Genomic DNA, 18651 nt, shown 5'->3' on the forward strand with positions numbered 1-18651 from the left:
TGAGAAATATTTCAATAAATGGGTTGGGTTGTGCATATCCAAAGGTTGTAGGGGCACAACATTTAAGTGGCCCTAGAGTTCAATCTTAACTTTTTGGAAAATTGGTCGATGGTGTTAAGAAAAATTGTAGTCATAGAGGAAATCTTGGTTGAGGTGACAATGTTACCCCGAACAAGAGAGAGATGGTATTGTAAGAGAAGGTCAAAGCCAAATATTATGGGATAGTTCCTAGATCCTAGTGTTGACTTGAGTCACTCACCATATAGAAATTGTGCAAACCATTGTGACTATTGAATTGTGCATCTATTGTTGATCTTAATAATTAATATTTTAGCCTTTGAAAATATGAATATAAGACATGTTCTTCATGTCGATTTCAAAAGGAAAATTTTGAAATTTGAAATTTAAATTATTATTTCCTCCAAATTGTAAAGTCAGACCTCCAAAGTTTACGCAGTCTGCCCTCTTAGACACACTCATTCAATCATCATGATCACTATGTGTGTGTGTGTGTGTGTGTGTGTGTGTGTCATTTGTCTCTCCTTTGGGCAACCAATTCAAATCCTCTATACATCAAGGAGTAGAAGGGAGGTTGAGTTCCTCCAAAAGGAAGAAGTATTATGTGGCAACTAAATTCATCATTTGAACAAATTGAAATTGTGGGCGAATCCAAGTTCTAATCAAACTAAATTATAAGGTAGGAGGTCGATTTCTGAGCAGACAAGGAAAAATTGTTTGAGGAAAAGATTGACTTGTCTTAGAGGTCAATTTGACTAGGTGTGGCCACGACTATGCTACTAGTTAGTTCGACTTTACAAATTGATGTATCTTTGTTGAACTTAATGATTTCTCTAAAAAAAGGTTGTTGGATTTTTCCTCCATGTGGGTTTTCCCAGGTAAAATGCTTTGTGTTTCTTGTTTGGTTGTCTCTTTATGATCCTACTTTCATTCTTCTTCTAATGTTGAAGATATGTGTAATTGATTAATGATAAATGGGAGTTCAAGTGAACTTAAATTAATATCATCAGAAGTAATTATCAGTTAAGAAGACTACAAAAAATCAACACGATACTGAACCAGGTTCAAGGCAGCCTTGAACTATGACCTTAGATCAACAAGAAAAGTCAACAATGTTTTTAAGAGAGATCGAAGTTCTATAGAATCTGAGGTCTGCTAGTGTAAGGAAAAAAATTGAAGAGGGTCAGAGCCTTAAAATTCTAGACCTTATACCAAGCCTCAGCCTGAGCCTCAAGACCTATTACAGGGCCAAGAAACCTCAGGAGATTCGAGGAACCTCTGACTGTGACTAACAGTTGTCTCAACTAATGGAAAAGTTGGCCCATAATTTCTCTTGGTTATAACCTAACTTAGAAAAGTGAAGCATACTCTGTTTAACAATGAAGAAGCCATGAAGCATGAAAGATGTCATGTACTAACGTGATCATGAGTATTGTTCTAGCTATTTCTTGAAGGTAGTGTTTGGAAACTGCACCAAGAAATCAACTCAACGTACTTTAGGTCAGTGTTCCATGGGGTCGCATCCCCCCACCTATGGGTCAAGTTTCCTAACTCCCTCGCGCTCTGGGGACTTGGGGACGATTGGGGGTTGTTTCCCCATGCACCCAAAAAGTAGGGTACGCGCGGAAACTTGGAAGGGGGAAATTCCTCAATTTTCGGGGTCGAATCCTCCAAATGGGGTCATTTCCTAGGCAAAAGGGGTCGTGAGGGGTCATGCCCTTGGACAAAAATCACAATATTTTTAATGAAAAAAAAAAATCCTAATTTTTATGAACCAGAACACAGTGGGATGTTGATCCAGAGGATGATGCATAGGTAGATATGGAGGAGAGACTTGATGAGACGGAGATGGGGTTGGTTGGTGTGCCACTTAGCATGTCTGAGAATGCAAGTGATTCAGATTCAGATAGTCACATGGTTGATCCTAATTTATTCATGCAGCAGCTGGATACAGAGACTAGTGGGGCATTACCTTGAGAAATTATGCTCATTTATGATTTATCATTTGATATGTTCTTATGTTATTAACTTATTTTATTTTATGTTTTAGACTTCAGTTGTAGACTTCAATTTATTTTAAATCTTGATATATGATATATTAGACTTGAGTCTTGACTATTAAAAAAAATGACTCTTGATGTATCAGACTTGACTTTTATTTCAATATTCAGTGTTCATAGTTGGAACTTCAATATGGTTTAAACTTTAAATTTTAAACATTTATTTTCTTTGTACATTGTTAGTAGTTACATTGTACATTTACAAACTTACATGTATGATGTATGATGTATGATTATATGATATCATGCTTTTAGTTTTAAATTTGTTTGTTAGGTCCCTATAATACGAGTATATTCCCTTTGTTATTGTCATTGTACCTCTTATTATTATTGTTGTGCCCATGTTGTCGCCATATTGTTATTATTGTGCCCCATAGAAGCCCACTATTGTTATTGTTGTGCCCTTACATTATTATTGTTATGTCAACGATGATTATATTGTCACCCTTTAGACTCCTATATATAGAAGGGAGTTCTTGTCATTTGTATCATCCAAGAATTGTTCATTTTATGTAATGTAAAGGAGGTTTCCCCCTCAAAGTTGCTACTTTTGAAGTTGTTTATTTACCTCTTTCTTCTACTTTGTTAGTTGGTTTCATAACAATTGGTATCAAAGCTTTGGATTCTAGGGTTTTCGCTACTTCAAACAGGTCATCGTGGCATTTTCACTATAACTGTTTTTTTACGAAGCTTCAAATGCTGAAATTAAAATCCATTTGAGCTGAAATCGTGATGAACCTCGTGACTGAATTTCAGATCGTGTCTCGCTATATTTTCCAAGATATGAACTGAGGAAGTTAGGGCTTTTAAAAGCTCCCAAATTCGATCTCAAACAGGTCACCTTGGGAAAATCATCATAACTCTCTCTGAGCATCAGATTCAAATTTCGTAAAAAGTGACAGAAAGAGGACGGACTGTAATTTGTTGGCTATCGTTTTCAGAGCCAAAGGTCGAAACGTAGACACGTGGCACATCGTACAAATTCACTCTACTAAACTAGTCTATAATTAAGTCATTACGGGAGGTTGGGCATAACTCTTTCTTGCAGAATCCAATTGCGATCAAACTTGTGGGTTTGGAAAGAGGACTCAGAGGGATATCACAAGCCGGAATTTCAAAACTTGGAGATATGAAATTACAGAGTTACAGTGGTTTCAAGATCAAACTCATACAAAGTGATTAAAAAGAAAAGGTGTGTAGTTTTTTTAAATTTTGCGTAAGTTTTGTTTGAGAAAGTAGTTTGAAGTAATTCAAAGGGCATTTTTAAGCATAATTCTCATTCATTGATGACCCGAATAAAGAAAATGGAAATACCTATTAATCAACCTGAAATCTCTACTATGACACATGAATAAGAGGAAGAAATGCAACATAATATATCAAAATTACGAGACCAAATGCAACAAATTTCGCTCTCACGAAAATTAACTGAAGTTAAGATGGATGGTTTGAACAATGGAATGGAAGCTAAAATGGATGGCATGGAAGCTAAGATGGATGGTATAGAAGCAAAACTTAAAGGCAACATGGAAGATTTGAGGATAGATTTGACAAAGTTGCTACAAGAAATGTTTATTAATGGCAAAAGGGTAATAAAGGAAATTCATGATGAGAACAAAACAAATGTTAGTCATGATTTCATAGACTCTAACGTTTGATTGAAGATCCACCATATTCCAAAGATCGATATGAGGAATTTTGAGGGCAAGGATCACGTAACATGGATACTACAGATGGAGCAATATTCCAATCTCCATAATGTGCAAAACATACAAAAGGTACGCATTGCAACTTTATATTTGGAACCCAATCAGTTTGTATGGTATCGATAGCTTTGCTCTCGTAAACAAATTGTCACTTGGGAAATTTTTAAAGAAGAAATGATAACACATTATGAGGATACAAAAAACAACACTTTTTTTAGCCAATTGATAAATCTCCAACAAAGGGTTCAATGGTGTTGCACATTGACAACTTCCAAAAATTTAATATAAGGTTAAAAAATATTCTAGAGGAGCATAGGATTGATATGTTCATATGGACTTTAAAGGATAACATCTAAAATGAAATTTGCCTTTGGAAACTTGATCCATTGGAGAAGACATTTAAGTTCGCAAGAAAAATTGAAAGCAAAATTATGCCAACAAAGAAGTCTACCACTCACAAATATAAAGATGAAAGTGTTGTTTCCCCTAGCCTTCCACAACCTACAAGGTTGACACCACAACAATTGGAAAAAAAAAAACAAAACAAAACAAAACAAAAAAAAAGCAAAAGGTTTTTGCTACAGTTGTGATAGCAAATACACTAAATGTCATGAGTGTGTTGAGAAGAAATTATTTTACATAGATTGTGAAGAGGAGGAAGAAAACAAAACAAAAAACATCAAAAGAAGATGATACACACCAAGAACAAACCCTAGAGAAAGAAGAAATGAATCTGACCATATCTTGTAATGCATTGGCCGAAATTACCACTCCTCAAACTATCAAGATAGAATGACATATCAAGAGGAAAAAGGTAATAGTGTTGATTGATTCGGGCAGTACCCATAATTTTATTCATTGAAAGATAGTCAAGGAATTCAATTGCTTCATATATCCAGCACCAGTGTCAAGTGATAGTTGCAAATGGAGGAACCATCAAATGCTCTGGAAAGTGCCATAATATCAAGCTATCCATGGGAGAATATGTGTTGAATAGTCCAATGTTTTCAATTCCAATACGTGGTGTTGATGTTGTACTAAGAGTCCAATGACTACAAACTTTGGGTACGATAGCTTTTAATTTTCAAGAACTCTTCTTGAATTTTTTTTCGGAAGGAAAGGAAGTTGAATTAAGGGGTATCATAGGGAAACCAGGAAAGATAATCAGCTCTAACAGCATGAAAAATCTTCTAAAGAAACAACAATGAGGCATAATTGCACAATTATTTTTGCTATAGATTCTCAAATTGGAATCATTTAATTCTCCAGATCTCCGAAAAGTCTTGGACAATCATTCCAGGGTATTTGAGACTCTCAAAGGCCTCCCACATATTTGTGATCATGATCATGCTATTCATTTGATTCCAAGAAGTGTTCCTCCAAACATCAGGCCTTACAGATAGCCTTATGCCCAAAAGAGAGAAATTGAACGTATGGTTGCAAAAATGCTAGAGACTGGTATAATTCAACCTAGTCAAAGTTCTTTCTCTGCTCCAGTAGTATTGGTGCACAAAAGGATGGATCATGGTGCATGTGTCCAGATTATAAGGAGCTCAACAAGCTCACTATTAAAAATAAATTTCACATACCTATCATTGATGAATTATTGGATGAATTGCATGGAGCAATTTACTTCACCAAGTTGGACCTTCTTTCACGATATCATCAAATCCAAATGAAGACTGAAGACATTCTGAAAACAACATTTAGAACTCATGAGGGTCACTATGAATTTTTGGTCATGTCCTTTGGCCTTACCAATGCACCTTCTACATTTCAAGGTTTGATGAATTCCATTTTCAAACTCTTCCTTGGAAAATTTGTGTTAGTATTTTTTGATGATATACTAATCTACAGCAAGTCTTGGAAGGATCATGTTCAACATGTTAACAAAGTGCTCAAACTATTGGAGGAGAAAAAATTATATGCAAAACATTCAAATGTTTCTTTGGAATACAAGAGATGGAATATTTGGGTCATATTATATCTCATGAGAGTGTTAAGGTAAACCCTAGAAAAATTAAAGCCATTAAGGAATGGAAAATCCCCACATCCATAAAGCATCTGCGAGGATTTCTCAGGTTGACAGGGTAATATTGCAAATTTGTTAATAATTATGGAAGAATAGCAGCACCTCTAACAACATTACTGAAGAAAGATGCATTTTCTTGGACTCCATAAGCAACAAAGGGCTTTGAACATCTTAAAGAGGCAATGTGCCAAGCACCGATCTTAGCTACGTCGGACTTCACAAAAACCTTTATTGTGGATTGTGATGCCTCATGGAATGGAATTGGTGTTGTTTTAATGCAAGAAGAAAGACTTATTACTTTCGAAATTCGTCTAATCAAAGGAAAATATTTACACATCTATTTATGAGAAGGAAATGTTGGCAATACTACATGCACCTAAAAAATGGCGACCTTACATAATGGGAAAACACTTCAAGGTAAAAACGGCTCATGATAGTCTTAAATACTTTTTAGAACAAAAATTATCTTAAGAAGGGCAACAAAAATGGGTCACAAAGATGTTGGGTTATGACTTTGAAATCATCTACAACAAAGGGAAGCAAAATGTTGTTGCAGATGCACTCTCAAGAAAAGATGAGGATGTGGAAGCATTGATTTGTGTCATTTCTATTATCCAACCAGATTGGATAAATGAAGCAAGGGATGAATGGAAGAATGACGAAGAAGTGTGGGCATTCATTGAAAAATTGCAGCAAGATCCCAATACATCTGATACATTTAGCTGGAAAATTATTTGTTATGGTACAAAGATCATTTATATCTTTGTAAGAATTCCCAACTCAAACAAACGATTCTTATGGTATTGCACACCTCTCCCTCAGGAGGGCATTTAGGATTTTTAAAAACTTACCACAGGGTTAAGAAAGATTTTTTTGGGATGGCCTTATTCAAAAGTTTGTGGCAGAATATTTGGTTTGTCAACAAAATAAAGTTGAGACAATTAAGGCCCCAGGTCTATTGCAATCTTTATCTATTCCAAGTCAACATTGGGAGGAGGTTTCAATGGATTTTATCACAAGTTTACCCAAGTCCGAAGGAAAAAGTGTCATCATGTTGGTAGTTGATAGACTTACCAAGTATGCACACTTTTGTGCATTATCTCATCTATTTAAAGACAGTACAGTTGTTATTGCATTTATGGAAACAATTCAAAAGCTACATGGAAACCCAAAGATTATTGTAAGCGACAAAGATCCTATTATCACTAGAAATTTTTGGACATAATTATTTTCTTGTCTAGGTACTCAGTTAGCTCATAGTTCATTTTATCATCCTCAATCTAATGGGTAAACTGAGATAGTGAACAAATGTTTGGAAGGATATCTTCATTGCTTTGTATCTGATAAACAAACACAATAGATCAAATGGTTGCCTCTCGCTAAATGGTGGTATAACACTTCCTTCCATACTGCAGCAAAAATGACCCCATTGATGGCATCTTATGGATATCATCTACCGTCCATGACATCATATTTAAGAGAAAAATCTAAGGTTCAAATAGTGGAAAATCACATCGAGCATTAACAAATAGTTCTCCAACTCTTAAAAGATAACCTCACTTTGGCGAAGAATAAAATAAAACAACAGGCAAACCAGCATCGCAGCAAATGAAGTTTTGATATAAGTGACTGGATATTTTTACAACTACAACCATACAAACAAATGTCCCTCAAGCAAGCTAAGAAGGATAGTAAGTTATCACCAAAGTATTATGGTTTGTACAGGGTGTTGCAAAAGATTGGTACTATGGCATACAAATTGGAACTTCATGCATCTTCCCGAGTGCACCTAGTTTTCCATGTTTCATGCTTAAAGAAGGCTATAGGTGACAAGCTCACAGTTCAAACAATATTGCCAGAACTTGACGAGGAAGGAAAAATCATATTGTAACCTAAAGCAATCACAGAAATAAGAACTCGATAGCTACGAAATCGGTCAATTTCAAAGTATCTCATCAAGTGGAAGAACTTACCCGTTGAAGATTCCACATGGGAAGATGAGAATTTTATACAGAAGCATCCAGAACTACTAAAGTGTTGAGGACAACTTTTTTGAAGGAAATGGGCATGTTATATCCCTATAATACTAGTGTATTATCTTATTGTTATTGTCATTGTACCCCTTATTATTATTGTTGTGCCCATGTTGTCCCCATACTGTTATTATTGTCCCCCATAGAAGCCCACTATTGTTATTGTTGTGCCCTTACATTATTATTGTTATGTCGGCTCTGATTATATTATGACCCCTTAGGCTCTTATATATAGAAAGGAAGTCTCCTCATTTGTATCATCCAAGAATTGTTCATTTTATGTAATGTAAAAGAGGTTGCCCGCTCGAAGAGGGTACTTTTGAAGTCATTTACCTATCTCTTTCTTCTATTTTGTGAGTTGGTTGCATAACATTGTTTCAAAATTCAGTTATATGATTCATCGATTTATGATATATCCTTCATGATGTAAGTGTTATATATTATATAATGATAAAGACAGTTACATTATAAATATTAAAATTTCAATGATATATCATATATTTTTATATTTACAAGTTTCTAAGACCCCGATGTCCCCCCACGTTTCCTGAAAATTGGTGGGGAGTTTTTGCATAGGCCGCTCCTGCGTATCCCCACTCCCTTGCCCCCACGTCCCAAAAACTTGGTAGAACATTGCTTTAGGCATTGCTAATTGATTGGTCATGGCACAATAGTTGGTCCTTTGAACCAGGAAGGAGCTAGGACTCCCTAAAAGAGATATCAACTACCAGTTATGCTCAGTGTGAATACTTATGTCAGTGGATGAGATAAGAAAGCCTGAGAAAATCCTGTTATTCAGAAGTAACAGAACATTGCTTTAGGCTCAATCCCTCAGATGTTATGAGGCTAATTGATTGGTCATGGCAATGAACAAGTCTTTTAAGCACAATGGCCATATTTAGGTGTCTTTTGAGAGGTGGTTGATTAGGGTTTCAAATCCTTGCTTAAGAAAATAAAACCCTCCCTTTCAGGAAGCTTAATCAAAGAGCTGACATTCAATCATGACAGAGTAATATAGCTTGAAAAGATGTGGGCAGAACACTAAAAGAGATATCAACTACCAGTTATGCTTAGCGTGAATACTTATGTCAGTGGATGAGATAAGAAAGCGTGAGAAAATCCTTCAACAACTCAACAAAATATAAATCTCTGTTATTCAGAAGGAAATAATCTAAAGGTGCAGAGGGACCAAATTTGACAACCTGCCTATTTGATATACTCAATATTGAACATAACTTTGCATGGGAAGGGAGGCTAATCCTCACCCTAGCCTCTCCCAATGATCTAAACAACTTCATAATATGTGAGGAAGGAGAATGTAAATACAGGGAATCACTCATATATGAAACAAATTTTGTCATAAATTAAACCCAAAAGCCTTTTATTAAACTCTAAAGTCTCAGGCTTTACAAAAAATATAAGTCTTTCTAGGCCCAAAAGTCAGCGCTTTGACAATCAAAATGAAAGAATATATAGAAAATTACAAACATAAATTTATTACAAGCTTTTAGGGATCAAATCCTATCAATTAACTAAAAATAAAAACAATATTTAATTTAGTTTGCAAGAAATCTGGAAAATCCTTCTTGATTGATGAATGAAGAACTGCCTTCATTCCTGGGACTAGTTGCTCGAATATTTCCTCAAAATATATCTTTAAATCTGAAATAATCTTCTACTTGTTGATCCACTGCCTTTTAAAGCTGAAACTCTTAAGTATCTGTTTCCACAAAATTTGTTATCCTCCCTGTAAAAATGGTCAACTCTGTCACATGTTCAATCGCTGTCACATAATACACTTTCCCTTATTAGAAAAAGTACTTCTACTTCGGGAAGAATGACTCGAACCCAAACCTTGCGCATACTGCTTGTATTCAGTATTCCTTCCATCATCCTCACTAATACATTAAGAAGTAGGTAAGCAGGATTCATTCTCCCACAAATCCCTAAGATATGACATATTTTTGGATGTAATGTGCCATTAACTGACACCTCTCTAGGAGGGGGTGAAGTGACTTGACCAATAACCTCAAACAGGACACCTACAACATGAGTTCCTTGGCAATGATGTCAAGGTTGCCACTGCTAACCTTGAGGACAAAATCAAGTTCTTTTGTAAACAATACTTTAAATATATCAGTGTTTTTGGAGCTTAGGTTAACCTTCATTCCACATCTTCCTGCAAAATCCATCTCAAACAGAAATACAACTATACCCCCATTACTAATGTCATGACCAGGTCAAACAATATTCTCTCCAAATAATTCCTAGACTGAATTAAAGACTTTTGAAATCTAGAATATTATCAAAATTTGGGAAAACGTGAACAATCTAATCAAAAACATAAGGGAAGAACCACCTAATTGGTGTTTTCTTTAAGCCGAATCAACATGGAGTAGAATTCCATCACCTCCTAGCTTCAAGTCTGGTGTAACAATCTTTGAAAATTTTGGACAAGTCACATTAGCACTGCCTACTAGATTCCTAGGAGCTTTGACAATTTCTGCGCATCTCTTCACCACATCATTATCTTCTCCTGATGAGTCTTCTTTCCTTTTGGACACAGAATAAGGTGTTCATCCAAAAGCATAATCCTTGAAAGTAGTTCTCCCTGGGATACTTCACAAGAGAAACCACATTATTTATCTTAAGGATGAAATGTGTTGTTTCTTCAGAGAGCCAATGAAGACTATGGAGTGAATCAGTAACACAGTGGATCCCAATGTTGACAATAGTGTTTGTAACAAATAAAATATATATAAATAAATATAAAATAATGTAAAGGATAATAGGCATAAATAATTATTAGTTAATTAGTAATTAAGTTGAAGAGACATGTCTAAATGAGACATGACTCTTCATGAAGAGACACTTTCTTGGTATATAAGTAAGCCTCTCGTTCTCATTTGTAAATCATTCTTATTCTTATTCATATATTTAATATAATATTTATATCCTAAATGGATCTCTTGACATTCCAAGTCTTTTGGAGTAATTAATTTATAAAAGTAACTTTGTTCGCTTCATATTTGGTATCATAGGAGTTTGGTCCTTCAGGTTGTTTGACCTGTGCACAAAGCTTGTTCCCCGATCCAGGTCTTTAACTATCGAATTTTGTCAACCTTGTTGCCGTAATAATTGAAGCATTTTGCTCAATATTTGGGAGTTTCTCATTTTCTCCGTTTTTCTAAGCCTTTGTTCATATAAAAAAAAAAAACCAAAAAAGAAAAAAAAATATATATATATAAGTAAATAAATTTAAAAAAAAAAAGTAAAAGAAAAAACAAAATTGATACAAAATCTCATACCAAGTGTATTTAAAACTTTGTACGTGGAGAAGCTCGTGGTTTTAAAAACAACCCATGGTAATTGCCCATGGTATTTTAAAAAGTTAAAAAAATAAATAAATAAATAAATACGTTTTACTTTTTACTTTACGTGGAGAACATTTTAACAGAGGTTTTAAAAACAACCCATGGTAATAGCCCATGGTATTTTAAAAGTTAAAGAAAAAACAAGGATACAAAAGCTCTTACGTGAAAGGTAAATATTAATTTTTACACGAGGTTTTAAAAACAATCCATGGTAATAGCCCATGGTATTTTAAAAGTAAATGATATTTTGATAACATTGGAGGAAAAAGATGTAATCTAAATAATTTTAATCTAAAGATTGTGACCGTACCAAGAGTCACGTCTCATCCAAATTTTATAAGAAAAAAATATTATTATAATTATAAAAAAGGATACTATATAAGCCTTATATAGTTACATATAAAAGGAAAAGTGGGTTTAAATTTTATATAATTATAATTTCATAATATATATAAATTAAAATTATATAATATGTATAATTTATAATTATATATATTAAAATTATTATATAAAAAATTTATTAAAAGAGTGAACAAAAAAAGAAGAGAATATTGAAATATATATATATATATATAGATTTTTAAAAGAGAGATGTAAATTTAACAAACAAACAAAAAAATATGGAATGCCTGAGTTGGGAACAAAAACAACCAATCGCAAGAGATATAGAACAATTAATTACAAGAATAGAGAAAGAGAATGAATTCCTTCATCGATTCTCTATATCCATCATCACTTCCACAGAATGATGTTATCCAGTGTACCAAGAAAGTGCAACTAAAAGATCAAGAGAATGACAAAATAGCCAAAATTCAACAAAGCAAGGAAGTGTTAGATTGCGAACATAAAAATCTTGTGGATATACATTACAAAGAAATAATGGAAAAGGATAAAGAAATTTCTCGTCTCAAGGACCACGTCGAAAAATTACTGGCACAAGTAAAGAAGACTAAAGTCTCAAAGAAAGAACTCAAGCAGCGTTTATCAAAACAAGAAGAAGAAAAATTGCGTTTAAAGAACCTTAATAAAAATTTATTAGAACAAATCAGAGATCTAAAAGATGAAAAACTTAAAATTCAAAACACTGAAAATAAGATTGATGAATCAAAAACCAAAGAACTTTTACGTTTGAGAAACCATAATCAAAGTCTGCTCAATCAAACTAAGAAACTTAAGGAAGATAAGAAAGCATTAAAAGATAAGTTGGAACAAGTCACTCAAGAAGAAGTATCGAAATCTCCAGTCACAATTGTTCAAGTTTAAAATAAGGGAACGAATACCGGTCCAGTGAATATGACAACTCAAGAAGACAAGTCAGTGGAAGAAACGACACACGCAGATGTTGCAGGTCAGACAATGGACATCCCAAGTGAATGTTCCATAACCAATTCAACAACTTCTTCGCCAGAAGAAAATCTAAAAACTTTATATTGGCATCTGAATCATGAGAATAGACAAATCAACCAAGCTATGTATCAGGACCATTCAAAACATAGACAACAAATTAATGTTTCAGAGAATAATGATGTAACATCAATTCCGTCTTATGCTGACAAGTCGTTACAAAATTTTAGTGATCAGAATGTTATACAGAGGATTAATCTGGGATGGTCTGATCCCTTCTCAGTGCGACAATTTTGTTTGTCCCTAAGAAGATCATATCAACTTGTATCGACAAGGATGACTATTCCGAGAGAGAAAGATGTTCGAAGCCGAAAAAGAGATCAAGCCTTTTTTCATCGACAAGCTTTGAAGACAAAGCTCTTTGAGGAAGGAGGCAATGTAACAAATAAAATATATATAAATAAATATAAAATAATGTAAAGGATAATAGGCACAAATAATTATTAGTTAATTAGTAATTAGGTTGAAGAGGCATGTCTAAATGAGACATGACTCTTCATGAAAAGACACTTTCTCGGTATATAAGTAAGCCTCTCATTCTCATTCGTAAATCATTTTACTCTTATTCATATATTTAATATAATATTTATATCCTAAATGGATATCTTGACATTCCAAGTCTTTTGGAGTAATTAATTTATAAAAGTAACTTTGTTTGCTTCAGTTTTTCTAGCTGAAAATTAAAAAAGACCAATAGCTTTTCATCTAAATGGAACCATAGCAAGAAAACCAATATCGATTTCTTCCTTGAGCTCCTGCGTTGCTATCATCTCCTTAATATAATTTGTAAAGTTGAATGGAACACCTTCTACCTCTATAGCAAGCAGAGTGACAATCCACCTTGGGGACCAACCACAAGAAAGCCGAAATATACATCAATAATATACAGATATCTTGTGATCTTATTAAATTTTTGCCTAAGAGGCTGACTTGGACCTATTTGGAGATGTGTAGGAAAATTGACATCAACCTAAAGTTGGGGTATCTTAGCACAATATTTGACCATTTGTAGTACTAATTAAGGGTCCCTCGTTTTTATGAGCGAACACTAGACTTTTTGGACCTGAAACTTCATATCAGGAGAATGTTCATACTTTAAACCAATGCATTATTCCAAAAGATGCCTTCTATATTCCCCTGCAGCCATACTGACTATGGCAAAAGCTCCATGTACCATACCTGGAAAATTTGTGCTTGTAGCTTTTCCTCAATGTCACACTAGAGATCATATTGGTTGTGATACAGGAGGTAGAATTTTCTTTAGCTACAACATTGCAAAGTTGTCAACTTCTGCACTAGACATCCTTTTTATGTCACTAGCAATTCTTCCTGTAGGCATGTACACAAGAACAACATGTCTAGTTGCTTTTGTAGTTTTTTTATAATAGGCTGATCAAAGCTCTTCATCTACTCTAAAATGCCATTGCTCAAAAGGAAATCCAAGAAAACAATGTTCTAACACCACATGGCGTTACTCATCAACTCCAGATTTGCTTTGAGCCTTCTTTCTACTAACTGGATTTCCTGTGAGGTCTCTGTTTTTATGTCTTGGTTGAAATTTCCAATCCTTGAGGTTTCAATCAAAATGCAACAAACGATGGTCTTTCCAACATTAGCTGCTGCTTCTTTGATGCTGGTGAATTTTTCAATTCACTGTTTTGTGACTCCCATTCCTTCATTTGTTGCTGGTACCGCTCCCAAAAGTTGGCTGAAAATGTCAAACCAAAGCCATGCCTCTCTTTCCAGGGAGTGATTTCTTCATAATCTGCTTGTGTTCTCTAGAAGAAAATTCATTCCATACCTTTCATCAACATTTCCTTCTCTTTTTATACAAAGTACTAAACCAAACTCCATTTAATTTGAAAATTAATGAAATCATCTCCTTCACCTATGGCACAAACAAAATGTAATTACTATGAACATCAACAGCAAGAGATATAATCTATGCAAATCAAGCCCCAAACTTGTGTGTCAAAGTGCTTTGCAACAGTGATCACGCCCCATATGCTGCCAGCGTTGTTCTTAACTGCTATTTCGACAATGCAAATGGAATAACTCATATATGAACCAAAATTCATTGTTCAATGCTAGACCATCTCGTATTGAAGTTCTGGATCTTGTATGGTATTTATAGGTTTGTTTGGCCTAGAGTCCTTGTCTATCCAGTATAACACTAGCTGCGCTGCACCCAACATAATTTCTATTCCAATCGGAACCCAAAATATGCATCTTGGCCAAGAATGTCATAAATCAAAATAACATGTAGAGGGATACAAACAATGATAGTAAATGATGGAAAATAAAGAACATGCAATTAATAATTATTTCCCCATTGCCATAAGCTTTGTGTAATACTCCACAACATTTCCTTCATACAAATCTGGCTGAGTCTAATTGTGTATTGAAAGAATATTCACAACAGAGCTCCTTTGATCTTGTTGAATCGAGACAAATTATTTATTCACCAGGTGTACAACCATATCCATATGCCCTTTAAATGATGAAATCTCTACCCACATCATCGTCTTTGAGCCCAAACTCCTCAAACCATGAGCAGAATAGCAGAGGGGGGTGTAAGCTATATCCAGTTTAAAGTAGGGGGGCCCCACTATTGACCATATGTTGCCACGTCACAAAAATGGTTTTGACCAAACAAGAAATCGTAGACCCCCTCCACCATTAAATGTTGAATGGGCAGGGGGTAGCGCTTTTGAATCTGAGCCGTCCAACTCTGAGCAATGCTGCTAGTCATTGAAGCTCCATGTGCTTTATAAAAAGCACGCTGCCTAAAAATCTTGATGCTCAGTTAGACATAGAAAATGAATATTGTTGCCAACATGAAAGCATGTGTTCATCATTAGGTCACAAATATGTTTGGTTAATGTAGTCCTTGAACAACAAGATAGAGAATGCAAAATTACTATAAAGTGACAACATGACAAAAAGAATAGCTGGAATATAACCAATTTATCAATGCACTTCTCCCTAGTACCTACTACTACTTTTTGAGAGTGAGTATGTTGAGTTCATCATGATCTTAGTTTCGTGCCCAGTAAACAAGACTGCTGCATATATAAAGGAAGTATTCTTCAACTTTGAACTACGTAAAAGGACTTGCATAGGACTTGAAATTTAGTATCATGCCTTTTCATAAGAGATTTCCCATGAAAGTATTAATAGAGGGATTTTATTTGACCATCTCACTCCTCCTTCACAAACCTCAAGCTATATCAAGTATATCACTCCAAAGATATCAAGTTACCATATAATGGAACCTTTTATGTAAAGGATTGCTGCCCCACAAACTTTGATGCATCACAAGCATGACTGAAAGGGATATGACCAAGGCAATGAGAATGAAGAAAATTCCAGGAAATAAATTAAAAGAATCTGCTATTCGATATACATTCAAGTGAACGTACATTATGTCTACATTTGTGGATGGCAGAGATTGCAGCACAACATTCTAATTCTGAGGTATATTTTCATCTTGATATATGCATGACTGTAGGTGAATACCAAAGCACATGCGCTTGAGGATTTATGCCCATAGGTAAACAATGAGTATTGTTGTTTTTGATTTGCACAAAACAAAGAGGATGTCTGTAGCTAACGATTCACTTCAAGCTTGTTTCCTATGCTACTAATTGCTAATGGAAAATTTTAGAGTTTGCCAAATGGTAAGCCAATGATATCTAGGAACTTGAAGAAAATATTTTAGTTGCTGCTGCATAAAAAGAGTTACTGGAAAGAGACAATTGCACAGGGAGACATGGCTGTATGCAAACCTTGGACCTGAGCACCTTTCACTAGCAGTCATCCTGTATACTGAGAAAAAGGCTATTGATTTACCCCATTATACGTAAGACAGGGCTGGCGAGGGGTTGAACTAGTGTCCCTAAACTTCACTGCTCATAAAGAAAGTAATTGTTGTATTGTTCATGATAGCTCTATGCTTGACTAAGGAGAGCAGAACAATGAAGGAAGTTGACATATTTTTGGCAAAGCTCAAAATTTTTTGTGTGACATTCTACCAACAATATGTTACAACAAGTATAATGGAAATCAAAGCCTCAGACATGGCCTCAGTCCATCTTTTATCTCTGAAAGATGAAGATACTTCAACAAAAGTTTCCGATGATATTTGCAAAAGGACGTTTGTCTAGATTGAGATTCACTATTTACTTCCCTCAAGTCAAGCCTCAAGGAAAGAAAATTCTATGATCAGAACATAAGGCCAAATTACCATGGATTTCTCTGTCCAAGCCAAAATAAGAGGAGGAACCATCGAAATTCTAACTAGAAGAGTGAGTTCTATTCTGTGAAAATTCGACCTACTGTGTAAGAACGAAAGGCCTCAGATGGTTTACTGAAATTCTGTTCTTAGGCTGAATCCCAGGTGAATTCTGAAATATGTACTTGTGTATACATTGATATCACTGTGTAAACAGATCTAATATACAGTTCATTATTCGACTCTTCTTCTTGTGTTTTTCTTCTGCTTGTCTTCTTCTCTGTAGCGTTTTCGGCGTTCCTCACGTTGACGCCGCTTAGCAATCTGTTCATCTTTTTCCTTTTTCAATTCATATGCCTTTCTTTTCTCTTCATGCTGCAATTTGCGCTTCTTGACCTGAAAACAAATAGGGTAAATTATTCAAATTTTGGGTTTCCAAATAGACCAATATTCTAAAAGCAAATGATATGAAGTCTGAAACATCAAATCTTTTATGTTAAGATTCTTCATAATAAAAAACTTAATTCAAGCTCAGTGCAGATAAAATATACCTTGTCCTTTCTTATTGTTTGCAATTGTTGAACAAGAGCATGAACTTTCCGCTCATGAGGTTCTAAAACCACAGCGCGGCGACTTTCAAGTAGGGGGGTTTTCCGTTTTGGAAGATCTTTTGGCTTTGACGCAAAAGGGAGGGCTGCTTGTAGTTTCCTGGGTATCTTCAATACGTTAAAACGCCTTTGTTGTCGTTCTATAGGCTGTAAATTATAGAACAAAAGCATCATGTAAGTTCCCAAGTAATCAAATGCTATAACATACAATACCAATATTTCCATTTGCTATGTTAGTTTACTCACTTTGTACAAAGAGTCCTTATTGACAGGAATTGGCAGGCATTGTTGTCTTCTGAGTTCAGCCACAGTTTTCATGCCTTTCCACACCTCATCATCAGGTTGAAGAGCAGTTGCCACAGGATTAAAGAAACGAGGTATATCAACTCGAGTCCATGCTCGTAAGAAGACAATATCACTAAGGAGAATTTTGTCCTCAAATGTACATCTCGCACTGCCTTCTTTCCCTTCTCCAGTCTTCACAGCCTACAGACACAGTAGTTAATATTCATGTCAGAACAAACTAGCTTGGGTAGTAAATCTGAAAGGGAAAGACAAAAATTAAAACAATCTCTCTCAAATCTTGTTTGAATACCTTCTTAACTTGACCTCGTATTCCACTAACAGTTTTGATGGAAGCACCTTCAAACCTAGCAACCTCTAATGCTGACGTGAACATGTCCTTGATAAAGGCTGTCTTCTTGAAAATTTTGTAAGGATACCCCACAAGTTTGAGCTTCTTAACAATCTGGACAGAGTGATTAAATTCCAACACAACTCCTGTTGCAGTAATCCGAAAGGATGCCTGCATTGAGTTTCATATTAACTGAATTAACACAACATCTTCCAATCTACAAAAATCACATGGACAAAATAATAAATGCTGGAAGTTGGAACAAACCTGATTGTTAGATAAGTTTTGGAAAGCAACTATCCCTGTATTTGTAGGTGCAAGTGGGCCCCAAAATGTCGCAAGGCAGTGCATGTGTTCCGGTGTGTATTTGAGCATTCTACACCGCCCATTCCTATCCTCTAGTGAATAGACAGGCAATGTCTGATAACGCCTCCATCCAATGGAGACTATTATGGGGTCCCGATTCTTCAATACCTTTCTATGCCATCTATGCCTCTTTAGTCGAACCTGAAAATAAATAATGTTATCAGCAATTGCCAAGGTCATTT

The 18651-nt window shown here is 35.0% G+C and overlaps 1 protein-coding gene across 3 annotated transcripts in view; it reads right to left on the reverse strand.

The window, feature by feature from the left end:
• Positions 1-16622: 16622 nt before the first annotated feature.
• The window catches only part of LOC149240216 (P-loop containing nucleoside triphosphate hydrolases superfamily protein), a 182735-nt gene continuing 180706 nt past the window's right edge, over positions 16623-18651 (reverse strand). For all 3 annotated transcript variants that reach the window (XM_089373649.1, XM_089373647.1, XM_089373648.1), the window contains 5 exons: positions 18371-18610; positions 18065-18274; positions 17716-17955; positions 17413-17616; positions 16623-17257 (listed from right to left, as the gene is read on the reverse strand). In XM_089373649.1, coding sequence (XP_089229775.1) covers positions 17096-17257; positions 17413-17616; positions 17716-17955; positions 18065-18274; positions 18371-18610 — 1056 coding nt within the window. In that variant the 3' untranslated portion in view covers positions 16623-17095. The remainder of the gene's footprint in view (positions 17258-17412; positions 17617-17715; positions 17956-18064; positions 18275-18370; positions 18611-18651) is intronic.

This window comes from Pinus tabuliformis, chromosome 8, assembly GCF_031772625.1.
Source record: "Pinus tabuliformis cultivar Carrire ecotype Pingquan chromosome 8, CPIR1, whole genome shotgun sequence".
Lineage (NCBI taxonomy): Eukaryota > Viridiplantae > Streptophyta > Pinopsida > Pinales > Pinaceae > Pinus > Pinus tabuliformis.